This window comes from Eptesicus fuscus, chromosome 1 (assembly GCF_027574615.1).
Source record: "Eptesicus fuscus isolate TK198812 chromosome 1, DD_ASM_mEF_20220401, whole genome shotgun sequence".
NCBI lineage: Eukaryota > Metazoa > Chordata > Mammalia > Chiroptera > Vespertilionidae > Eptesicus > Eptesicus fuscus.
This window is the reverse complement of record NC_072473.1, coordinates 124,569,575-124,596,252: the sequence shown is the minus strand read 5'-3', so window position 1 is coordinate 124,596,252 and position 26,678 is coordinate 124,569,575. Positions and strand designations below refer to the sequence as shown.

General features: G+C 49.1%; 1 protein-coding gene across 1 annotated transcript; it reads right to left on the bottom strand.

Annotated features, from left to right (window-relative positions):
- Positions 1 to 127: 127 nt before the first annotated feature.
- LOC103302223 (long-wave-sensitive opsin 1) lies at positions 128 to 14,351 on the bottom strand. Its single transcript, XM_008159259.3, has 6 exons — positions 14,240 to 14,351; positions 9,702 to 9,998; positions 6,310 to 6,478; positions 5,367 to 5,532; positions 3,741 to 3,980; positions 128 to 238 (listed from the first exon to the last, which is right to left on the bottom strand). The coding sequence occupies exons 1-6, from the start codon at positions 14,349 to 14,351 to the stop codon at positions 128 to 130; spliced, it is 1,095 nt and encodes a 364-aa protein (XP_008157481.2).
- Between the last annotated feature and the right edge of the window lie 12,327 nt (positions 14,352 to 26,678).

The following is a 26,678-nucleotide window of genomic DNA, read 5'->3' as shown; positions in this document are numbered from 1 at the left end:
TACAGTTTCTTCACAGGGATGGAGAAGAAGGGATGGTGGCGGTGATGGCCAAAGCCCTGGTGAGTGGGACAGGGGTGACGTTTTCTGGTAGGAGGCAGATCTCTTTGTTGTTGGGGCGGGGAGAGACTCATGCAGGTGACACCGAAGAGACAGATGAGGCCTCTGTTTTGGAGGTGCTGGAGAGTTCAGAGCTATCATCTACTTTCTTCCCAAAAAGCTGCATGATGCAGTTTCGAAACTGGCAGGACAGAAAGTGTTATTCAGCAGAGCAGGGTCAGTGCGCTATGCTAAAGGTGATGCTTAGGGCATTCAGAGGAAGGTATTCATTAAGTGTCACCCGGATGTCTCAAAACCTTCTCTCCTACCATTCACAATTCTACAAAGTGAATGGAGGAAGACTCAGGTTCCTCGCACGTGGGGATGGTCTATTTCTGACTATCTGGTCATCTAAGTCATCTAATTTAGAAGTTGCTGGTGACTATTTGGGTCACATCGTGGCCCCCCAAAAGTTATGTTTAAGTCCTACTGCTTGGGGTCTATAAATGTGACCTTATTTGGAAATAGTCTTTGCAGATGTGATTAAGATATACATTACGCCAGGCTGGTGTGGCTCAGTGGTTGAGTGCCGACTCAGGAACCAAGAGGTCGCTGGTTCGATTCCCAGTCAGGGCACATGCCCGGATTGTGGGCTCGATCCCCAATGGGGGACGTGCAGGAGGCAACCAGTCGATGACTTCCTCTCTCATCGATGTTTCTATCTCTCTCTCCCACTCCCTTCCTCTCTCTCTCTCTCAAAATCAATTTAAAATATATTTTTTAAAAGATATACATTACCATGAGGTCAAGCTGGAGTAGAGTGGGCCCTAATGCAATGACTGGTGTCCTTGGAAGTAGAAGGGAATTTGGACACAGACACACAGGCATACAGGGAAGATGGCCATGTGAAGGTGAAGGCAGAGATCAGGGCGACTCATCCACAAACCAAGGTATAGCAAGTACTCACCAGAAGGTAGAGGAGATTTCCCCCAGAGCCCTTAGAAGAAGCTAGCTCTGCTGACATCTTGATCTCAGACTTCTGGCCTCCAGAACTAGGAGACCATATGTTTCTGTTACTTAAAACCACCCAATCTGTGGTAGTTCATGATGGCACCCCAGGGAACTCATGCAGTGACCAAAGATGATGCCAGCTAAGGGGCCCATGCATAGATAGAGTGACTTGTCTCCAGAATGTCTGGTAAGAGGCATTTTAGTGAAAGGGAATGTGATTGTCATCTTGTTTCTATTCCATCAATTAAAAATATATTTTTATTGATTTCAGAGAGGGAGAGAGAGAAACATCATTGATGAGAGAGAATCATGGATCAGTTGCCTCCTGCACACCCCACACTGGGGACCAAGTCCCCAACCCGGGCATGTGCCCTGACTGGGAATTGAACTGTGACCTCTTAGTTCATAGGTTGATGCTCAACCACTGAGCCATGTGGCCTGGCTCTATTCCATCAATTTTGAGGCCAGGTGAGGACTAGGTAAACAACAGTGTAGCCACCACCTGGTCTCTTTAGCCAAGAGAGTCTTCTGGCACCAGGAAGGCCCTGCTCTTTGCTGCTTGATCCCTAAAGAGATCTGGGCCATATTTATTTCTCAGATTATATCTCATATCATCACTGTGCTACCAAAAATGCTTTGAGAACACAGATCAGATGCATTTCCTATATATTCTAAGCCTATTCTTTTTTTTAAAAAAAATTTATTGATCTCAGAGAAGGGAGAGGGAGAGAGAGATAGAAACATCAATGATGAGAGAGGATCATTGATTGGCTGCCTCCTGCACACCCCTACTGGGGATCTAGCCCGAAACCCAGGCATGTGTCCTTGACCGGGAATCGAATCCGGGACCTTTCAGTCCGTAGGCTGATGCTCTATCCACTGAGCCAAACCAGCTAGAGCCCAAGCCTATTCTTGATTACCTCCAGCTCCCTCCAACACCAGAACTCTCAAAAAAGGAAAAACATAATTGTTGACATTGATAACGTAAGAAATGGGCTGAACAGCAGAATCAACTCAGCTGAAGAGCTGGCAGATGAGGCTAAGAATTCATTCAACACATTCACTTAACATCTACCTACTGAGCACCCATTCTGTGCCAGACTGTGTCCTAAGGGTTTCATCAGGAATGTCCTCATGGAGTTCCATTCCAGAAAGTTCTCTCAGAATGCAATAGGAAGGGGTAACAGTGAGAAAAGGTGAAAGAAAGTTTGAAAGCCTGGAGAGGTCCAGAAGTGTGACATCTGTCTGGGGGGGGGGGAATGGAAAGACTCAAGCAAAGACAGTACTTGTCAAGCTGGCCTAGGATTCCACAAACAAAAGCCAGGCCTAAAAAGAGACCAGCATGAAAGACAGAAAACAGGGATCTGGGATTGAACTGTACTCTGGGTATTGAGGTGCCAGGAATGGAACCCTGGGGAATCAATTGTGGTCCTGCTGAATATTTATTTATTTACTTTAAAACATTTTATAATTTCAGAGAGGAAGGGAGAAGGAGAGAGAGAGAGAGAGAGAGAAACATCAATGATGAGGATTATCAATTGGCTGCCTCCTGCATGCCCCACATTGGGGACCGTGACTGGGAATTGAACTGTGACCTCCTGGTTCCTTAAGCATGCATTCCTTTGGAAATTTAAACGTTACCAAAAGTATGCATGCTTAAGGAACTCAAGGCCAGGCAGGAGGGGGCACAGCCATGGAGCAACTGTGAAATGGACTAGCAGAGGAAAGCCAGTTGGAAGGAGTAGGCTGGGTGTGGTGAAATAGGAGGTCCCTGAGGGGCAGTATTTCTGACCCAAGACCTTACTGGTCACCAAGGCACATCATAGATGCACCCTAATGAAGTGGCTGTGACGGATTCAAGGAAGAATAAGGCAAATTGCACTTGGAAGCTGATGAGCCTCAATAGTCACCTGTATCTTTCAAGAAATCTAGGAGTCGCCCTGGCTGGTATGGCTCAGTGGATAGAGCGTCGGCCTGCGGAGTCAAGGGTCCCGGGTTCGATTCCGGTCAAGGGCATGTACCCTGGTTGCGGGCATATCCCCAGTAGGGGGTGTGCAGGAGGAGGCAGCTGATTGATGTTTCTCTCTCATCGATGTTTCTGGCTCTCTCTCCCTCTCCCTTTCTCTCTGTAAAAAATCAATAACATATATTTTAAAAAAGTCTAGGAGTCATGGGCAGTTTGCTGTGGAGGCCCAGAATGCCAGTCCATGCTGGCTGCCATCTAGAGAGACTTTGGGTGGGACCACAGTGTGGTCCCTAAACTAACCTATAAAGCCACGAAAGCCACAGGTCAGTGCAGCCAAGAAGGGCCTCTTTTATGTCCTGGTCAGAATTAGAGTTTGAAGATGGAAAGATGAAGGTTGAGAGAAGAGTTGCACCAATAATGGCAGGAAGTGCACACCTAAGAAAAATGTAGCCGTGTCCAGGCAGTCCTCCGGTGTTCAAGCTCTAGGCTAGCCCTGAAGCCAGCAGAAAGGAAGAGCGCCACAGTACACAGGCCCTGCAGGAAATGCCCACCTTCAGGCAGAGACAGACCATAAAAGGATCCAGAAGGAGGGCTGCCTGGGGTTGGGGTCACGTGCTGAGCCTTCTCCGGTTATTGTTCCGGAGACCAGATATTCTTCCAGGTGGGAGACATGGCGGGGCTTTTCCATGGTCTATTTCTAGTTTGCTGTGTTGATGGTGTGACTTACCTGCCGGTTCATAAAGACATAGATAATGGGGTTGTAGATAGTGGCACTTTTGGCAAAGTAGGCTGGCAGTGCAGCCGCCAGAGGGTGGAAGGCATAGCCAGGGTGGGCAGCAGCGAAGCAGGCAAAGAAAGTGTAGGGCCCCCAGCAGAGGCAGTATGCCAGGATCATCACCACCACCATGCGCGTCACCTCCTTCTCTGCCTTCTGGGTGGACTCGGATTCTTTCTGCTGCTTCGCCACCTGGGGGAGACAGAGGGTCGTGCCAAGGGACAGTGAGTAGGAGACTTCCTCAGGGCTCTGAATCTGAAGGGACTTCGTGTTCCTGGCGGGCTAGGGATGGGGAGTCATGGGGAGAAGGAGATGGGCCCACCCACTACAGCACCTCGCCAGCCAGCAGCCAGCTCCCATCTGAGTGAGTGCACGCCTGGCCTACAGCTCTCTGGAGGGTGGCCTCGCGAGAGCTGTGCAAGCTTTGAGGTAGCACGCAGCTGAACCTGGCCGAGATGGCCCCGAGCTGGGGCCTTCCAAACCCTTGGCTTAGCTTGGGGGTTTGGGCAGGAGCTAAGGGCACTGTTCTTAGCCTCCCCTGGTCCCTTATCCCTAGCATGCTCCCTCCTGTGCTCAGATCTGAGTGGTTGGGCAGGAGAAGACACAGGGGCGGGCCTCTGCCTGCTATGGGCAGGACCTGATGGCAGACAGCTGAGTGGGCACGAGGGGAAACTGTGAGGGCAGGTAACACATTCTGGAGCATGAGCTCCACGACTCAGACCTAACGTGGCCCAAGCCATGGTTGGACACCTTGGGACCCAGCTAAGTTGCTCCTGATCCCTGACCGCCAACAGGATTGGGGAAGGAAGGGAGGGGGGTGATATCCCAGGCTGAAGGTAGTGAGATGAGGGGAGCTTATCTCGAGCCCATGATCTCCACTCTAGAAAGAGCTTATAAGCCCACGCTGATCGGATTGTGGGCACATATAAGAAAGGCGCCACCCCAAAGGGCCTTCTACCACGGGTGCCAAGCAGGATCCCAACAGGAACAGATGGTACATCCAGATCAAGCTAATGGTAGCTTAGCTCACTGATAAAGGGACAACGTATGGTATTCAGGAGACCACAAGGGGAGCACAGAGCTCCCAGCACCCCAGGTCCCAACCTCACTCTGCTGTCTTGCTCTGATTTCCTACGGGGGCGCCCCAGTGGTAGCCCAGCTTGCACAGGGGAGGAGGGGCGTGGCTGTGGACAGATCAGCTTCCCAGGGAGGAGGAGGGAGGAGAGGGGCCTGGAGGGCAGATGGCACATGTGAGTTCACTTCTTAGCCTGCCCCAACAGGCCAGGGGAGGGGACAAGGGCCCTCCAGTGGCATCCTTTTAACAGCACTCCTTGATTTGCAGGTTTCACTTGTGGATCTGGCTGGCTCAGGAGGAGTGCAGTGCTTGCTCCATTACTGGGGTGATCCCTTGCTATTCTATAAGGACAAGGACAAGGGAGCCAGGGCTATAAGTGCCAGATTCACGTCTGATTTGGGGGCAGGGGAGCAGACCGGGTGACCCTCTGTCCGTGCCCACACATCCCTGGCCTTCAGGATCCTACCAGCCAGGGGCGAAGCCAGGAGGGCACGGGGGCTTACAGCTCGGATGGCCAGCCACACTTGGAGGTAGCAGAGCACGATGACGCTGAGTGGGATGATGCAGCACGTGATCATGAGGACAATCATGTACGACTGCACCCCAGGGTACGAGCTACCGCTGAACACGTCTGGGCCACATGAAGTCTTCAGGCCATGGGGCCAGTACCTGGATAGAAGAGACGGCAGCCTGTCCCAATGCAGGCAGGGCAACCTGCGACCCCCAGCCCAGCCATGCCACTCACGGGTAGGGTTGTTGGTTATTTGTTTTTTATTGAAATTAAATTCACGTTACATGAATGAACCTTTTTTTTTTTTTTAGAGTGGAAGGGAGGAGGAGGAGGAGAGAGAGAGAGAGAAACATTGATGTGAGAGAGACACATCGAATTGGTTGCCTCCTGCACGGGCCCTGGGCATCGAGCCTGTAATTGAAGTACGTGCCTTTGCCCGGAATCGAACCTGGGACCCTTCCGTCTGCAGGCCGACGCTCTATCCATTGAGCCAAACTGGCTAGGGCTGAGCATTTTTGAGTGAGCAGTTCGGTGGCATTTCGTACTTTCATTGCCACTATCTGGTTTCAGAACATTTTCCTCACCTTGATCACATCCCCTGTTCACAGACAGGGTCAAGCACCCTCTGGCCTTCTAAGAACCTGTGAATAACTGAGTCATTTTTCTAGGGTCAACCCGATCAGCCCATGGCCTGAAGTTGTAGGCATTTCTCCACGTGTTCCCGTGAGCAGCTCAGGCTTGGAGACCACGGGAAAGGCTTGGAGACCATGCTCCAGCAGCCAGCTTCATACACTCAGAGACACTGCGCGCTAGAAGGGGCCTCAGGGGGAGCTGGGCGTGTCTTCACTTCATTCGTGGGGCCGTGGAGGCCCCGAGGTCACACCCTCCCGTCTTGGTCCTAGCAAGGCGCCTTCCTGGCACCCTGGCATCCTTACCTGCTCCAACCAAAGATGGGCGGGGCTGTCCACACAGCAGACCAGGCCCAGGAGAAGGTGATGCCTGCGATGGCCAGCTTGGCATCAAATCTCACGTTGCCAAAAGGCTTGCAGACCACCAGCCACCTCTCCCAGGAAATGATGGCCAGGGACCAGAGCCCCGTGATCCCTGCAGGGGAGAACAGACAGATGGCGGCTTGGGGCCTCCTACATCACTCCTTCCACCCGGACCAGCCGACAGCTTTCCAGATAAAGAGGCGCTCCCCAAGCACCTGCGAACCCTCATTCTCCAAAGAGTGTTGTCAGGTCCAGGGGGCACTGGGTCTCTTGGTCAATTACTTTTTTTTAAAAATATTTTTTATTGATTTTCGAGAGGAAGGGAGAGAGATAGAAACATCAATGATGAGAAAATCATTGATTGGCTGCCTCCTGCACGCCCCACATAGGGGATCAAGCCGGCAATCCAGGCATGTGCCCTGACCAGGAATCGAACCGTGACCTCCAGGGTCATAGATTGATGCTCAACCACTGAGCCACACCAGCCGGGCTTGGTCAATTTCTTTTTCTAACTCCTGTTTTCCCATCTTCCCCCATTGGGCCTTTCCTTGCCCCCTCTGTTTTTTTGTTTTTTTTTATATATTTTATTGATTTTTTACAGAGAGGATGGGAGAGAGATAGAGAGTTAGAAACATCGATGAGAGAGAAACATCGATCAGCTGCCTCCTGCACACCCCCTACTGGGGATATGCCCGGAACCAAGGTACATGCCCTTGACCGGAATCGAACCTGGGACCCTTCAGTCCCCAGGCCGACGCTCTATCCACTGAGCCACACCAGCCAGGGCCCTTGCCCCCTCTGATTCGACCTTGGTCCACCTTGTTTCCCCTCTTTCTCTTAATTGGCCACCAGGCTTTCCTGTGATGGCATTGAGGTAACCACGAATGGCCATGTACACACCAGCCCGACCCACTGACACGCTATGATCCCAGCCAAGAGCTGTGCCCCTCCTGCCAGTATTTAGGTGCTTGGAACCCCTTCCCTGATATCTCCCCTCCTTCCTCCGTTTAGCAGGTGGAGACAATGTCTTCTGTGCTGCTTAGACCCCGGAGGTCTGCGCACAGAATCCAGGTGTCCATGAACTGGGGTGGGAAAAATGACATCTTTGTTTCTACTAACCTCTAACTGACACTGGCATTTCCTTCTGTTATGAGTGTGACAGTATTAGCAGTGCCCATGACTCGGTCACTTTACAGAGGTGGCACACATTTCTCAATATCACTACGTTTATTACCACTTTGAAATTTCTTTTTTTTTAAAAAAAATCCTCACATGAGGATATTTTTCCATTGATTTTTTTAAATGTATATTTTTATTGATTTCAGAGAGGAAGGGAGAGGGAGAGAGAGATAGAAACATCAAGGATGAGAGAGAATCATTGATTGGCTGTCTCCTGCAAGCTCCTCACTGGGGATCGAGCGCACAACCCGGGCATGTGCCCTTGACGGGAATTGAACCTGGGACCTTTCAGTTTGCAGGCCGATGCTCTATCCACTGAGCCAAACCAGTTAGGGTTTTCCATTGATTTTTAGGCAGAGTGGAAAGGAAGGGGGGAGAGAGAGAGAGAGAGAGAGAGAGAGAGAGAGAGAGAGAGAGAGAGAGAGAGAAACATTGATATGAGAGAGACACATTGATCGGTTGCCTCCCACATGCACGCTGACCAGGGCCGGGGATCGAACCTGCAACTGAGGTACGTGACCTTGACCAGAATCAAAGCCAGGACCCTTCCATCCACAGGCCGATGCTCTATCCAGTGAGCCAAACCAGCTGGGCACTACTTTGAAATTTCAATGACTGTCAGGCCAGGTCCAGTTATTTGATACTTTAATAAAAAATGGTGTCACTAATATTCTAGAAAATACTCAATACTATTTATTTAATTACTAGAGGCCCGATGCACAAAATTTGTGCAAGAGTAGGCCTTCCTTCCCCCGGCTGCCTGCACCGGCTTCCCTCTGGCACCCGGGACCTGGGCTTCCCTTGCAACCCCGGCTTCATCTGGAAGGTCATCCGGAAGGATGTCCTGTCTAATTAGCATATCACGCTTTTATTATTATAGATAATATACTCTAACTTGGTATTATAATTTTAATACTAATACTTTAAATGAAGACTATGTTGCTAATTACTGTTTAATACTTTGATAACTATATTTCAGTATCATTGTAGTCCTTTGTAATCTTATGCACCTCGTGTGCATTTGCAAACATTCTTCTGAGAAGGGGTGCATATGTTTCCCCTGAGGGCCAGGGGGCGTCCATGGCACCAAAACTGGTTCAGAAGTATGGGCGTCCAGCTGGTATGGCTCAGTGGTTGAGCATCAACCTATGACCCAAGAGGTCATGGTTTGATTCCTGGGGCCTCGGTCCTCAGTGGGGGGCATGCAGGAGGCAGTCGATCAATGATTATCTCTCATTATGGATGGTTCTCTCTCTCTCCCTCTCCCTTCCTCTCTGAAATCAATAAAAATAAATAAATCAATAATTTTAAAAAGTTTCAGCTCCTCCAGGACACGGTCCTCTGAGAGGACCGATGGCACTGTGTAGTCACTATCTGGGGTAGGGGGCCCCCTTCACAGGACTTGGGAGCACCTTGGGGCTGGAACCCTGTGTGCCACATCCTATACGCCCGGTGCCCACCACAAAGCCCAGCACACGGGTTACTTCTCAGCCAATGTTGACCTGAATAGAGCCACAGCCCACAGAGGCATTAGTGATGGGGATGGGGAAAGAGATCTGGGAATTGCTTCTTTCCCTGGACAAAGCCAACACCGGTGAGCTGAAAGGGAACATGGCCCTGATGGTGGGAGTTCTGTTCGGGGCGCCCGCAGCCCTCCCCTCCCACATTGTTCTGAGGTCGTCTGACTCTATAGCTGTCTCCTCACAGCTGCATGACCCCAAAGTGGCTGTCCAAAGGCAGAACCTGGCCAGGCTGGCATGGCTCAAGGTGGTTGAGCGTAGACATATGAACCAGAAGGTCAGGGTTCAATTCCCGATCAGGGCACGTGCCTGGGTGGCAGGCTCAATCCCCGGTATGGGGAGTGTAGGAGACAGCCAATCAATGATTCTCTCTCCCTCCCTCTCCTTTCCTCCCTGAAATCAATACAAATATATATATATATATTTTAAAAAAAGGCAGAACCTATCTCAGAGTAGGCACTTGGGGTGTGTTGGATTGCACAAGCCGCCCCTCCACCCCTAAATGATGGCCCAGGCCCGCTTTCTCTTGCACGTCTGTCTTCCTTCAAACATGTGCATTGCAGGCACACGTGGGGTATGTCTTTCATGCACAGCCGGCTGGGTCTTCTCCTGAGCCTGGGCCCTCAGCTGGCTTACCGCACAGGGAGACAGTGTAGCCCTCCACAACGCACAGAGGGTGGCCCAGCACAAAGTAGCCATAGATCTGGTTCACGACGCTGATGGTGCTGGCGATGACGGTCTCTGCCAGGTCAGCCACGGCCAAGTTCACCAGGATCCAGTTTAGAGGGTGGCGCAGCTTCTTGAACCTCATGGTGGCCACCAGCACGAGCCCATTCGTGAAGACAGACGCAATGACCACGAAGATCATCCAGGCACTGGTGAGGTGGTACACCCATCTGGGGGCGATGTGGTAATTGGGGCCTTCAAAGGGGCCTGGAGGCAGGAGGGACAGAGTAGGTAGTGGCGTCATCTGCTTGTACGGCTATACCCATCCTTCCTCTCCCCACAGAGACAGAGCCTTCCGTCAACGCTCCCGCTCTCCTACCTGCTGCCTTTGCAGCTGCCTCTCTCTCTAGCTTTGTACATCTGCAAACAACCTGCCCTCGATCCCGTCTCTCAGGCCAGAGGACCTGGCTCGCTGGAAAGCTGCACAGGCATCTTTGAACTTGACAAAGTGAAACTCCTCATCATCTCTGCTGGGTATCTCTCCCTCTTCTGATTCACCACCCCCAGGACACTGGGCCAGCCCCCTGTAGTGCCATTGGCAGGCTTATGCTCCCCTGACCCCCCACCCCCCCTATACTGTCTTCCTTGAGCACTTCACGTCTTTCTGATGTTGGATCTTCTTTTTTGAAAAAAATATCTTTTTAAATTGATTTCAGTGAGGAAGGGAGAGGGAGAGACGGAAACATCAACGATGAGAGAGAATCATTGATTAGCTGCCTCCTGCACACCCCACCCTGGGGATGGAGCCCGCAACCCAGGCATGTGTCCTGACCAGGAATTGAACCTTGACCTCCTGGTTCATAGGTCCATGCTCAACCACTGAGCCACACCGGCCGGGCTGTTGTTGGATCATCACTCACACTCTCCCCTACACCAGGTCCTCTTCCCTTCCATGCTATGAAGCCCAGTTCCGATGCCCTTGGCTTCTGATTCCCCAGCTGAGAGTTAACTCGACCCCTTTGGGACTATCACGATGAGACTCTAAGATGTTCTCGTATACATTGGAGTTCCCCGGAAAGTACAGAGTTTCAGGGTGAGAATAGCAACGGGAACTGTAAGGTGTCTGAAATACTCCAGCTTGCAAGCAAATGCAAGGGGCTGAGGCAGTTCCAAAATGAAACAGACTGAGTGTCCTTCCCAGACAACCCATGGAGACCAGATTGGGAGGGCAGGGATAAGAGGGACAGGGCAGGAACAAGGGCCTTGCATGGTGGCAGAGAGACTGGGGCACTCTGAATGTGGGAGGCCAGGAAGGAGTGGCCTCGAGCAGTGCAACCCTGCTCCTCCTTCCTGAAAACTCTGGGACTCATTTGGTGAAGAAATGAGCACGAGAAGGTATTCTAAAAAATACCAAAGGGAGCCCGGCCAGCGTGGCTCAGTGCTTGAGCGTCGACCTATGAGATCAACCTTAATTGGCTTCACCGGGGAACCAAGTCATCATTTTGAAATAGGAGAGAGAAAAGGGAAGAATCAAGCATTTCTCCTGTCTTTCCCATATACTAGTACACCACGGCCCCTCCCGAGGGAACACCATAGTAGAGGAGGGCATGTTTCTCTTTATCGATGTAACCCAGCTAACAGAAGAAGACAGTCAGAGTGCTATTTTTGCAATCCGCAGTGGTTTAATGGGTCTGGGCATTGGGCTCAGCAGCTGCCAACACTCTGGAAAAAAGGATACCCCGCCAAGGGAGCCGTCTTGTCAAAACGGCTATACCCATCCTTCCTCTTCCACTTGACAAATCCAGCTGACCTCTCAGCAGACCTTCAGAGCAGCCATTTTACAGAAACATCCTGACGAGTGGGGTAGGCTGGGCATGGGAAGCCACACATAGGAAGACATCAGCAGAGTCTGAGTGGGTGAGTCCAGGGACTCATTTGCTTTGACAAATAAATTGCAACAAGGTCGAGGGGGGAACCTCTAAATTAAAAAAAGGATATGAAGACATATCTCTCAATAAAGACACGTGGGCCTTATTTGAACTCTGATTCAAGCAAACAAAGCATGTGCCCTGACCGGGAATCAAACCGTGATCTCTTGGTTCATGGTTTAACGCTCAACCACTGAGCCACAGCCGTCAGGCTATGGTTATGTTTCCTAGAGTCCTTTTCTCTTACAGGTGCATACTGAAGATTTATAGAGGAAATGGTGCGATGTCTTGGATCTGCTTCCAGAAATCAGAAGAAGGGGTTAGTGGAGAGGGTTAGAGATGAAATAAGGCAAATGATCGAGACCCAGGGGTATACTATACTTTTCTGTCTACTTTGGCAGACACTTGAATTTTTGGGGGGAGGGGGTAAAATTTACAGAAAGGAATCGGGCATTGATGAAGCCCCAGAGGCCCCCATGGAGAGCGTTGTTCCATCTCCATCAAGGCTATTCTGATTGATGCGAACTTCATGGTTTTCAACCAGTTTGGCGCAGGAATCCTGTTGCTGATCACTGCCCTGGCAGTCAAGAAACCCTTGGTTTGCCCTGGCCGGCTTGGTTCAGTGGATAGAGCGTCAGCCTGCAGACTGAAGGGTCCAAGGTTTGATTCCAGCCAAGGGCACATGCCTGGGTTGCGGGCTCGATCCCCAGTAGGGGATATGCAGGAGGTGGCCGACCAATGATTCTCTCCTCACTAATGTTTCTCTCTCTCTCTCTCTTTCTCCCTTCCTCTCTGAAATCAATAAAGAAATATTTTTTTAAAAAAAAAGAAAGAAAGAAACCTTTGGTTTGGAGGAGGGACCTGGGGACAGGTCTAGGGCTGGGGATCACTGGTGCCCTCATCTCTTTGAAGGGTTTACAGGCAAAGCTTTTGGACTGGGTCACTCCCAGGGCGGAACTCAGCTGCCTCATCAGAGTTTTCCGTTTCTTTGGGGCCTTTCTCTCTCGCCATGGGCCAGCTCTAGGAGGAAGGGCGGCCCCGGGACTGGAGCAAACTTCTTCCCACAGAATGTGCCAGGTAAGGCGCAGGCCCTGGACATGGACACGGAGTTGGACAAGGTGACCAATACAGCCTCTTCTGATGCGAAGGTTCTAGAAGTCACTCATCTCCACCCTCAAGCCTCCTGCTCCTGGAGTTTGCCTCCTTTTGGCTTCAGAACATGCAAAGATGAGTCAGGCTGGGTCCTTTCTCAGACTTGAATGTAATGAGTGGTCACTAGCAATACGGGGCCACGAGGAAAGAGTAATGAACTTGCATGGGAAAGGGATTCTCAAAGGGTCTGGGAAGCCTACGAGGTTTGCAAATGCATGTTTGAGCCACGCCAGCATGGCTCAGTGGTTGAATGTCAACCTTTGAACCAGGAGGTCACGGTTCAATTCCCACTCAGGGCACATGCCCGGGTTGCAGGCTCAATCCCCAATGAGGGGCGTGCAGGAGGCAGTCGATCAATGATTCTTTCTCATCATTGATGTTTCCATGTTTCTATCTCCCTCTCCTTCTCCTTTCTTCTCTGAAATCAATAAAAATGCTTAAAAGAGAAAATGCATACTTGATATTCTTTTTAAAAAATCCTTATCTGAGGATATTTTTTCCATTGATTTTTAGAGAAAGTGGAAGGTGGGGAGGGGGGGTGAGAGAGAAAGAGAAACATTGATGTGAGAGAAACACATCGATTGGTTGTCTCCCACACATTCCAGGACCTGTGGGTCAGGGATAGAACCTGCAACTGAGGTACATGCCTTTGACCGGGAATCAAACCTGAGATCCTTCTGTTCATAGGCAGACACTCTAACCACTCAGCAAAACCGGCCAGGGCTTATATCTGATATTCTTTTTTTTTTTTTTTATATTTCTTTATTGATTTCAGAGAGGAAGGGAGAGGGATAGAGAGATAGAAACATCAATGATGAGAGAGAATCATTGATTGGCTGCCTCCTGCACGTCCCCCACCGGGGATCGAGCCCGCAACCCGGGCATGTGCCCCTGGCCGGAATCGAACCTGGGACCCCTCGGTCTGCAGGCCGACATTCTATCCACTGACCCAAACCGGCCAGGGCTATATCTGATATTCTTGTGTCTTTTTCTATTCAGAAAGGAACCCCCCCCCCCAATTTATGTCATCATAAAAGCTAAGGGAGCCCGGCCAGCATGGTTCAGTGGTTGAGCGTCGACCCATGAACCAGGAGGTCATGGTTCGATTCCCAGTCAGGGCACATGCCCGGGTTGTGGGCTCGATCCTCAGTAGGAGTTGTGCAGGAGGCAGCCAATCAATGATTTTCTCTCATCATTGATGTTTCTCTCTCTCTCCCTTCCTCTCTGAACTCAATAAAAATATATATAAAAAAGAAGCTAAAAAAAATAAACTAAGAGAGAAAACCCTTTTGGCTGGCGACACTGTGCAGAAGACATTCTTGGGTTGGGTGGGTGGACTATGACCCCCCGTGCGGCCACTTGGGCCTGTGTCCCAGAGGGGCTGCTTCAGCCATCGGAACCCAGCCTCCACGGCACCTGCCCTCTCACCTCTGGTAGCGTTGCTGTTGGTGTAGGTGAAGATGCTCGCGGGGGTGCTGTCCTCAAAGGTGGCCTGCAGCTGCCTGCCTGCAAGCCTCTGGGGGCCCCACTGCTGGGCCATGGCTCCCGAAAACCCTGTCCTGGGTGCCCGCCAGCCCTCGAACTGTCTGGGGGTTACAGTGCTTTATACAAGCCTGCAGGATCAGCTGGGCCTCCTCACCTTAAAAGCCCCCAAACTCTTCACCATCTGATCTCTTAATTGGGCCCTGGACTTAGACCTCCTCCTCCCTCAGCCCTTGCCTCCTGGCTCCTTAGGCGAGCCCATGAGGGCAGCTCAGAGGGATTGGCCTGCAACCAAACCCAGAGCTCCTGGCTTTCTGAGACAGCTGCAGGAGCTGCCAAGGACCTGCGCTCCTGTCCATGTGTCCTCTGTTCCGTCCTACTGTCCAACTATAGGGGAGCACAAGAGACTTGGTTGGAAAGTTGTAAGGAGGACCTTCAGATAAAAGGGAAGTGTGTGGAAGGCCGCCTGCCCTGTTTATCGGAATTCTGACTTAGGGGAGACTTAGCAGCGTGTCGAAGGCGGCGCCCCTAATTATTCCTTGACCTTTTCAAACAAGTCTGTGCATGTGTAGACCCCTGGGTATTTACTGGAATCCTTATGCTTAATCCCTGGATGCCCTTGCCTAGAGTACAATGTAAACATGTGTCCTCCCAAGATTACTCACCCTACTGATTGTATTAAAGATAAAAATTCCAATAAAGACTTAACAAGGCAGGCAATCAAGGCTGCCTGGCTCCTTCAGCCAGGCCGTCCCTTAGCCTTCTCTCTCACAATGAAACTTATTGGACTTATCTGTTCACCCGTCATTCAGGGGCTGCCGGTCAGTTCCAGCATCCAACACCCACACTTTTTAAAATATGTATTTTTTATTGACTTCAGAGAGGAAGGACAAGGAAGAGAGAGAGATAGAAACATCAATGATGAGAGAGAATCATTGATTGGCTGCCTCCTGCATGCCCCACACTGGGGAATTGAGCCTACAACCAGGGCATGTGCCCTGACTGGAATCGAACCATGACCTCCTGGTTCATGGGTTGATGCTCAACCACTGAGCCACGCCAGCCGGGCCCGGACCCGCTCTTGGGTCAGGTGGGCCCAAGGGTCAGGATTTTCAGATAAGGGGAGCAGCCCAAAGCCCAAATCTTCCTTTCCCAGCTGGTTTGCCCCAGAGCCCTTGGAGGTGGGGGTTGCTGGGCGGCTTCAAAAGGCTCAGGCATGGAAATGGAGCCTCCTTGAGGGTCAGGCCATCGCACTGTGCCCATGTGCATGCAAGTTGCACTGATGGGGAGGGGAGGGGCAGCCTGGGGGTGGGAAGAGTCCACTGTGCATCTTGTTTTCTGCTTCCCCTCCCCTTGCTTGCCATGAACCGCAGCTCCTTCAGTTACCAGGGAGCTCATCTAGCCCCCCCACCTCCACCGCAGCACCTGAAGGTGCCCACAGACACTCAGACTCCCCTGCTCAAGCCTCCTTCCCCTGAGTTCACGACCTTTCCTTCTACTGCCCCTGACTACAGCCTCCCTCTAGACTTGCCTTCAAAGGTAAACCTCTCCACAGAGTGTTCCAGATGAGTCACCTCTGCTGTCCCTCCTCGGCCACTGTAGTCTGGCTGCTGCTGGCTCTGCACTTGGCAGGGGCACCAATTACCCGCTAATTGCCCAATTCTGCAGCCTTACCTGTTTTTGTTGTTGTTGTTATTGTTAATCACCCGAGGATATTTTTCCATTGATTTTTAGAGAGAGGGGAAGGGAGGGGGAGAGAAGAGAGAGAAACATCGATGTGAGAGAGTTGGTTGCCTCCTGACCGTGCCCAGATCAGGGCCAGAGATGGAGCCTGCAACCGAGGTATGTGCCCTTGACCAAAATCAAACCTGGGACCTTTCAGTCCGAGGGCCGATGTTATATCCCCTGAGCCAAATCGGCTAGGGCAGTGGTCGACAAACAGTGGCTCGTGAGCCACATGCGGCTCTTTGGTCCCTTGAGTATGGCTCTGCCACAAAATACCACGTGCGGCATGCATGTACAGTGCGATTGAAACTTCGTGGCCCATGCGCAGAAGTCGGTTTTCAGCCTGGGCGAGTCTATTTTGAAGAAGTGGCGTTAGAACACTCAAGGGGCCAAAGAGCCGCATGTGGCTCACAAGCCGCGGTTTGCCGACCACTGGGCTAGGGCTTACCTGTTTTTTAAAAAATATATATTTTTATTGATTTCAGAGAAGAAGGGAGAGGAAGAGATAGAAACAGCAATAATGAGCCGAAACCGGTTTGGCTCAGTGGATAGAGCGTCGGCCTGCGGACTGGAAGGTCCCGGGTTCGATTCCGGTCAAGGGCATATACCTTGGTTGCGGGCACATCCCCAGTAGGGGGTGTGCAGGAGGCAGCTGATCGATGTTTCTCTCTCATCGATGTTTCTAACTCTCTATCCCTCTCTCTTCCTCTCTGTAAAAAATCAATAAAATATATTTTAAAAAAAAAAAAGAAACACCAATAATGAGAGTGAGTCATTGATCGGCTGCCTCCTGCATACCCCCCACTGGGGACCGAGCTCGCAACCCGGGTATGTGCCCTGACTGGGAATCGAAATGTGACCTCCTGGTTCATAGCTTGATGCTCAACCACTGAGCCACACTGTCCAGGTACCTGTTTTTACTGAAGACCCTCCACCCTCCTCCAAAGACCCCCCCCCCTTAGGGAGCACATCCTTTCTCATGGCTTCTGCCAGCTCTGAAATCCAGCTGCCTTTAGCCGCCTCCTTTGCGTTGGCCTTAAGCTCAATAAAGCCAAGGCCTTGCCGAAACCGGTTTGGCTCAGTGGATAGAGCGTCAGCCTGCGGACTGAAGGGTCCCAGGTTCGATTCCGGTCAAGGGCATGTACCTTGGTTGCAGGCACATCCCCAGTGGGGGGTGTGCAGGTGGCAGCTGATCGATGTTTCTCTCTCGATGTTTCTAGCTCTCTATCCCTCTCCCTTCCTCTCTGTAAAAAATCAATAAAATATATTTAAAAAAATAATAATAAAAAATAAAGCCAAGGCCTCATGGCCTCACTGCCCTGTTCTCAGTGCCATGACTCTTCGGCACTCTGCACTCAAGTTCCTGGTGATGCAGCCACTCCTGGTGGAGGGAACGCCTTGGCTGCCAAGCTGAGGGCCGGAGCTGTGTGCAGCCCCAGCTGGGCCACCCATAGCAAGAATGGCTCTTGGCATTGGTCAGTGCCTGCCACGTGCCAGGTGCCGGGCTAGAGGCTCTGCGGGAAATGAAAGGAAAGAGTCCTGGCCACAGCCTTGCCAGGGCCTTTGGCAGCCTGGAAAGCTGGGCTCGCTGCCCAAGGACACCTGGAAAGCTGTGTTCCCCTAACTGCAAGAGAAGGCACACCCAGCACTTCCACTCCTGGGTATCTACCCTAAAGAACTGAAAACATGTACACACAACCCACTTGGTGTGACTCGGTGGTTGAGCATTGACCTATGAACCGGGAGGTCATGGTTCGATTCCGTGGTCAGGGCACATGCCTGGATTGTGGGCTTGATCCTCAGTAGGGGGTGTGCAGGAGGCTGCTGGTCAATCAATGATTCTCTCTCATCATTGATGTTTCTCTCTTTCTCTCTCCCTCTCCCTCCCTCTCTGAAGTCAATAAATATATATTTATTTTATTTTTTAAAATATATTTTATTGATTTTTCACAGAGAGAAAGGGAGAGGGATAGAGAGCTAGAAACATCGATGAGAGATACATCGACCAGCTGCCTCTTGCACACCCCCCACCGGAGATGTGCCCGCAACCAATGTACATGCCCTTGACCGGAATCGAACCCGGGACCCTTGAGACCTCAGGCTGACACTGTATCCACTGAGCCAAACCGGTTTCGGCAATAAATATATATTTTAAAAAAACATGTCCGCACTAAAAAACTTGTACAAGAATGCTCCTAGCAGCACTATTCATAAGAAGTCAAAAGATAGAAACAGTCCAAAATGGAATCAACAGGTGAATGAATAAACAAAATGTGGACAATGGAGTTCAGCCATAACAAGAAATGGAGTTCTGACCCCTGGCACAACATGAATGAACCTCAAATGATGCTGAATGAGAGAAGCCAGTCACAAAAGGCCATATAGTGTGTGATTCCATTCATATGAAATGCCCAGAATAGGCAAATCCAGAGACAGAGAGGAGATTAGTGGTTGCCAGGGGCTGGGAGTTGGGGCAACGAGGAATGACTGCTAATGGGAACAGGGATTCCTTTGGTGGTGATGGAAATATCCTAAAATTAGATCGTGACGGTGCAGCCACTGTGGAAAACAGTTTGGCAATTCCTCAAAAAAATTAAAAATAGAATCACTACGTGATCCAGCAATTCCACTTCTGGGTATATACCCAAAATAAGCGAAAGCAGGGGCTCTTAGCGGGAACATGTTCAAGTGGCTCACAGTGTAGCTTAATGTGACAATGTCAGATCCTTAGAAGTCAACCCCAGGTCATTGTGACTTCCAAATCCACGCTTTTCCCTCTTCCTGGGTCGCAGGGAGCTCCGTTTGCCTGTCTCCACCAGGGTCCAAGAATTAGAGCATCTGAAGATGTGAGAGCTGGAAATGGGCCTCCTCTGAGATCGCCTGTCCCATCTGGTCCCTTCTGAGCACTGGACACAGGACCACCTGTTCCTGGCACCACCATGGACTGGCTGGGTGGCCTTGGATGGGGTGACCTTGACATTTTGGGCCAGGTTTGCCTTCTGTCTAAAGGGAGAAGACTATGCCCAGCCGGTGTGGTTCCATGGTTGAGAGTCAATCTATGAACCAAGAGATCGCAGTTTGATTCCTGGTCAGGGCACATGCCTGGGTTGTGGGCTCAATCCCCAGTAGGGGGCGTGCTGGAGGCAGCCAATCAATAACTCTCTCTCATCATTGATGTTTCTATCTCTTCTCCCTCGCCCTTCTTCTCTCTAAAATCCATAAAAACATATTTAAAAAATAAAATAAAGGGAGAAGGCTAGTCCTGCCTGCCCCCAGCCCTGGCCCCATGGGGCTGCCATGTCGGTCAGAAGCTCTTTGAGAACAATGTGTAGTGCCATCTCAGGGAGAGTCTAGCAGAGGAGGGTCAGGACATCTGGGGGAAGCTTCCAGCTTGAGCCCTGGAAGTTGCCCACCACCTGCCAGGCCCGCTCTTGCCCAGCATCACACTGGTTTGCCCCACTGAGCTCAGTCATGGGTTGGCCCCAAGACCCTGGGGAAAGGGAGGGGAGATAGCAGAGGCTGGAGGAGGTGGGGATGGCAGTGAGTCCTAGGCCATCACTGTCTCTGCAGGGTAGGGTGCTAATTGATGATTAGGGCTAACAGAAGATCAAGTCCTGTTTTAGCAGAAAGCAGATTACTGCCCTGGAAAGTCACCCAGCACCTGGGCGCACACGTGCGTTCCCTGAGGTTCAGTGAAAACTCACTTGGGTCCCGCGCTATGGTGGATGAAAGAGGAGCGGCACTTGAGAAGGAGATGAAGAACAAGGAGGGGGGGAAATGTGGGTGAAGAGCAGCAGGAGAAATAGGAGAGGCCCTCCACTGTGCCCTCCCCCGCCCCGTCTCCCTCCCTCGCCGCCAGCTGGGGCCGCAAGCCAGGCTGGAAGATCAGATGGCCAACTTGTCTAATCCAACTACTCTTAAGCAACTGGGAGGGGCCATGATTAGGAGCCCTGGGGGCTGGCTGTCACCTTGATTCATCTCTGGCTTTGGCCAGCAGTTGGTGGCTGCTACAACGACAAGGCAAGGAACAACTTGGCCATTTGCCTTTGACTTTCTTTTATTGTAATGAAGTATACATAACATCAAATGTACCATATGAACCATTTTTAAATTTTATTTTTCAATTAAAGTTTACCTTTAATATTATTTAGTATTAGTTTCAGGTGTACAGCATAGTGGTTAGACAATTATATATTTCACAAAGTGTTCCCCTCTTATTTCCAGGACCCACCTGGCATGGTACATAGTTATTACAATATTATTGACTACTAGAGGCCTGGTGCACGAAATTCATGCACTTGTGGGGGGGGGGACGGGGCGCATCCCTCAGCCCCAGCCTGCACCCTCTCGAAGTCCGGGAGCCCTTGAGGGAAGTCCGACTGATGGCTTAGGCCCGCTACCCACAGGGAGCCACCAGTCAGATATCCTTAGCGCTGCCTCGGAGGCGGAAGAGGCTCCCACCACAGCCACTGCACTTGCCAGCCCCGAGCCCAGCTTCTGGCTGAATGGCACTCCCCCGGTGGGAGTGCACTGACCACCAGGGGGCAGCTCCTGCATTGAACGTCTGCCCCCTGGTGGTCAGTGCATGTCCTAGCAACTGGTCTTTGCTGTAGGGTTGATTTGCATATTAGCCTTTTATTATATAGGATATTTTCTATGTTGTGCTTTATATCTTCGTGACTAAACTACCAATTTGTACTTCTTAATCCCTTCACCTTTTTTCACCCACTCTCCAATCCTTCCCTTCTGGCAACCATCAGTCTGTTCTCAGTATCTGAGGCTGTTTCTGTTTTCTTGTTCATTTATATTGTTCTTTGGATTCCATATAAGTGAAATCATATTGTATTTGTCCTTCTCTGACTGACTTATTTCACTTAGCATAATACCCTCTAGGTCCACCCATGCTGCTGCAAATGGTAAGATTTCATTCTTTTTATGCATTGTCTATATGTACCACAGCTTCTTTATCCACTGGAAATGGATATTCACTATTGATGGGCACTTGAGTTACTTCCATATTTGGTTATTGAAAATAATGCTGCCATGAACATAGGGGTGCATATATTCTTTCAAATTAGTGTTTTGGATTTCTTTGGATATATTCCCAGAAGTGGAATTGCTGGGTCATAAGGCAGTTCCATTTTTATTTTTTTGAGGAACCTCCATACTGTTTCCACAGTGGCTGCAACAGTCTGCATTCCCACCAACAGTGCATGAGGGTTCCATTTTCTCCATCCACATCCTCGCCAACATTTTTTGTTGATTTATTGGTGACAGCCATTCTGACAGGTGTGAGGTGATATCTCAGTGTGGTTTTAATTTGCATCTCTGATGATTAGTGAGTTGAGCATGTTTTCATATGTCTCTTGGTCATCTGCATGTCCTCTTTGAAATGTCTATTCAGGTCCTTTGCCCATTTTTAAATTGGGTTGTTTGTTTTTTTGATGTTGAGTTGTATGAGTTCTTTATAAAATTCGGATATTAACCTCTTATCAGACGTATCATTGGCAAATATTTTCTCTTATTCAGTAGGATGCCTTTCATTTTGTTGATGGGTTCCTTTGCTATGAAAAATGTTTTTAGTTTGATGTGATCCCGTTTGTTTACTTTTTCTTTTGTTTCCCTTGTCCAAGGAACTACTTCATAAAAAATATTGCTAAGAGAAATGTCAGAAATTTTACTGCCTGTTTTCTTGTAGGAGTTTTATGGCTTTGAGCCTTACATTTAAGTCTTCAATCCATCTTGAGTTTATTCTTATATATGGTGTAAGAGGATGGTCTAATTTCATTTTTTGCATGGATCTGCCTAATTTTCTCAGCACCATTTATTGAATAGACTCTCTTTACCATTGTATGTTCTTGCATACTTTGTTAAATATTAATTGACCATATAGGCATGGATTTATTTCTGGGTTCTCTATTCTTTTTTTAATTTTTAATTTTTTTATTGATTTCAAAGAGGAAGGGAGAGGGAGAGAGAGATAGAAACATCAAATATGAGAGAGTATCATGGATTGACTGCCTCCTGCACACCCTCTACTGGGGATTGAAGTTGTAAACCCAGGCATGTATCCTTGACCGGAATTGAACTTGGAACCCTTCAGTTTGCAGGCTAATACTCTATCCTCTGAGCCAAACCGGCTATGGCTGGGTTCTCTATTCTATTCTATTGATCTATATATCTGTTTTTATGCCAGTACCATGCTGTTTTAATTGTTATAGCCTTGTAGTATAGTTTGATATCAGTGTGATTCCTCCAACTTTGTTCTTCTTTCTAAAGATTGCTGAGGTTATTTGAGGTCTTTTATGGTTCCATTATAAATTTTTGAATTATTTGTTCTCGTTCTGTGAAATATGCCACTGGTATTTTGATAGGAATTGTGTTGAGTCTATAAATTGTCTTGGATAGTATGGACATTGTAATGTTAATTCTTCCTATCCATGGAAGCACCATATATGCTTCCATTTATTTGTATCTGAACTTTGAATGGATTAAAACTCATCATACCTCCACACCCAATTCCATTTGCTGTGGTAGCCACATGATCACCAAAGAAGAGAAAGAGTTTTATTCCTGTATGGTATTATAGAATTTTACTCCAGAAAAACCTGTTGGGCTTTTGTTGCTTTGTCTTCTTTTTTTGTTTCGTTTTCCTTTACTATTTTTTTTAAATTAATCCTCACCCGAGGAGTGCAGATTTTCTATTGATTTTTAGAGTGGAAGTGAGGGATGAGGGAAGACTAAAACATCCATGTAAGAGAGACACATCGATTGGTTGCCTCCTGCCTGCACCCAGGGCCAGAGATCCAGGTATGTGCCTGCAACCTGGGTACATGCCCTTGACTAGAATCAAAGCCCTGGACCCTTCAGTCCATGGGGCCCACGCTCTATCCAGAGCCAAACTGGCTAGGGCTAATTTTTATTTATTTTTTATTTATTTATTTTTTTAAAATATATTTTATTGATTTTTTACAGAGAGGAAGAGAGAGGGATAGAGAGCTAGAAACATCGATGAGAGAGAAACATCGATCAGCTGCCTCTTGCACACCCCCTACTGGGGATGTGCCCGCAACCAAGGTACATGCCCTTGACCGGAATCGAACCTGGGACCTTTCAGTCCGCAGGCCGAGGCTCTATCCACTGAGCCAAACCGGTTTCGGCTGGGGCTAATTTTTAAATCAATTTTTCTTCTTTTTACTTGAAAAAAAAAGTATTTTCTTTCCAATCTGATTCATAGTTACAATCAAGTTCAAAGCCAAGCCTTAAACTGGCCATAATTTGCACTGTAATATTGTGTATTAATTGGACGTTTCGATCTGAACCCTCCTTGTTTTAAATACACATGTACAGATTGATATATTTGATGCATATTTCCAGGTACTGCCTACCAGAAGTGCAAGGTGAGCCTGGCATACCTCTGTGGTGCCAGAAACTGTGGGGAATGGCAAAAGGACACGGGAGCCAGCTCGACCGGGCTCCCCCTGGCCAAACTTGTGACAAATTGAGCATCGAAAAGAATTTCTGACAGGAATGGAGTTTATGCAAGCCTCTGACTTCCTACTGGCGCGCATAATGTTTCCTGTTTGTGTTTGAACGTCTTGGGTTTTCCGGTTTTCCGGCTCCTTGTGGGCTCTAAGCATAGGGACCCTTGAGGGGCTGGAAGGGGCCACCACTAGACCTGAGCGCCAGCTCTCGGGCGCCCTCTTCTGGCGCCGCCGTGCCTCTCGCCCAGCTATATGGCACTGCGTGGCCATTCAGGGTCGCTTTCGCTTTCTTTGCCTCTTTTATCCCTTCTGCTGCGCAGGTCTCTATCTTGATTCTTCTCAGATCCGCCCACAGCTGTCCCCACGCAGGATCCACCTGCGGGGTCATCCTGGTTAGTGCGTCCTGGGTAGCGCAGGGACCCTCTATACCACCCCATCGCCCTGCCACACCCTAGTGGTTGCTGGTCCTACAGATTCTTCAGTTGTCTGCTTCCTGGTTTCAGAAAACATGTAGATTGGGGTGGGGTGGGGTGTCATGCAGTCTTCTTGTGTTTTTGTGATTTTAGAAGAGGGGGAATTCGTTCGGGGTTTTTGTTGCCTTCCTACTCCTACCCGAACCCAGAAATCTCATCTTTTTTTCTTTAAAAAAATGGGTTTTTTTAATTGTGGTAAACTACACATAACATTAAATTCGCCATCGCGACCATTTTCAGGTGTGCAACTCAGTGGCATTAATACATTCCCATCATCTGCAATTACAGTTGTGGTCCAGGTAATTGTTTTCTTATTTTCTCTGTCACAGATAGTGGAAATCAGACAAAAAGCGTACACAATAATATGCAATTAAAATGATCGACAAGATGTGCACAGACAATATGATTCCCTTTCACTGTCCACCACTGCTAGGGAAGAAATTCCAAACAGAAGCCCAGGGCGAATCCTTTTTAACAGTAGTATTTCCTGTAGCTCGGGGCCAGGTGTTTTTATTGTGTGTATTCCCTTCATCTGTTATTATGTGTATTCCTTTCATCCGTCCCATCTTTTTTACACAGTGCAACGAGAGATGTGCTTTGTTTCCATTGTTCTAGAAATGTTTTTACTGCCTTTGATTCAGGGACAGAAAGCTTGTCCCCACTGGGTCCAAATGCAGGGTGCCCTTCCTTCTCTGGGGAGCGGCGGGGGTGGGGGGGGGGTAATTTGCTTGCCTCTGTGTATGGTTGTGACCCTCCCTGTCAGAGGAGGCCCCAGGCCATTTCCTGCGAGGCCCAGCCTTGTTCTGTATGGCTGGATATCTGAATCTGAGCTTTCCCTTTGCAAGTGACATTTCTGGTGAGGTTGTGATTACAAATGTCACTTTGCAAGTGACATTTCTGGTGAGGTATAGACTGGGAGGCAAGAGGACCCAGTTGGGATTGACCAGTGCAGGTAACTGCTTTGCTCAGAAGCCCAGCAGCCCCAGGGAAGAGGAGCGGCGCATTGTTGCTACCAAAATGCTCAGGGACCAGCCAACTGCCTTCAGTCAAGTTCTCCATTGCCTTGTTATAAACTGCAGCTGAAGTTAGGTATACACTGAGTGGCCAGATTATTACGATCTCTGAACGCATAATAATCTGGCCACTCAGTGTGTGTGTGTGTGTGTGTGTGTGTGTGTGTGTGTGTGTGTGTGTATGAGGCCCGGTGCATGAATTCGTGCATGGGTGGGGTCCAGCCAGCCTGGCCAGGGGGAGGGGACATGAGCGGTTAGCTGGCCTGCCTACTTGTCGAACTCCTGATCGAGGGGACAATTTGCATTACTAGCCTTTTATTATATAGGATATACACTGAGTGGCCAGATTATTATGCGTTCAGGGATCATAATAATCTGGCCACTCAATGTAAGTGCATTATGATTTTGCTATGGTCTCAATGTCTGTGTTCCCTCCCCCGCATTCATATGTTGAAATCCTGATGCCCAATGAGCTGGTATCAGTAAGTGAGGCCTTTGGGAAGTGGTTAAATTATGAAGGCAGAGCCCTTGTGAACGAGATTATGTTCTTATAAAAGAGGCCTGAGCTTGGCCGGCATGGCTCAGTGGTTGAGCATCGACCTATGAACCAGGAGGTCACGGTTTGATTCTGAGTCGGGGCACATACCTGAGTTGTGGGTTCAATCCCCAGTGTGGGGTGTGCAGGAGGCAGCCAGTCAATGATTCTCTCTTATCATTGATGCTTCTATCTCCCTCTCCCTTCCTCTCTGAAATCAATAAAAACATATTTTTTGAAAAAGAGGCCTGAGAGAGACCCATTCCCCTTCTGCCATGTGAGGATACAATGGGAAGTCTTCAGTGACTCAGAAAAGAGGCCTCATCCAACCATGCTGGGACCCTGATCTTGGACTTCCAGCTTCCAGAACTGTGAGAGATAAATTTCTATTGTTCATAAGCCAAACAGTGTATGGTATTTTGTTACAGCAGCCCAAACAGACTCATTAAACTGGTACCAAAATAGTGGGAGTGCTGCTGTAACAAATACCTAAAAACATGGAAGCGGCTTTGAACCTGGGTAATGAGTAGAGGCTGGAAGAATTTGGAGGCATGTTCTAGAAGAAGTGTACATTGCTATGAATGGACCTTTAAAAGCAATTCTGGTGAGGATCCAGAAGATAGAGAGGAGAGTTGTAGAGAGAGCCTTGGTCTTCTTAGGGCAGGGGTCCTCAAACTTTTTAAGCAAGGGGCCAGTTCACTGTCCCTCAGACCATTGGAGGGCCGGACTATAGTTTAAAAAAAAAACTAGGAACAAATTCCTATGCACACTGCACATATCTTATTTTGAAGTAAAAAAAAACAAAACTGCAAAAATACCCGCATGTGGCCCGCAGGCCATAGTTTGAGGATGCCTGTCTTAGGGAATACCTAACAGGTCACGCACAGAATGTTAGCAAAAATATGGTAAGGGCCATTCTGATGTGGTCTTAGACTGAAATGAGGAATGTTACTGGGTATTGGAGGAAAGGCCATTCTTGTTATAAAGTGGCAATGAAGTTGGCTGAATTGTGTTCATGCCCTAGTGTTTTGTTGAAGGTAGAATTTGTGAGCAATGAAATTGGGTATTTGGTTGTGGAAATATCTAAATATCGTGGAGAAGGCGTGCCTTGGCTCCTCTTGAATGCTTGCAGTAAAATGTGAAAAGAGCAAAATG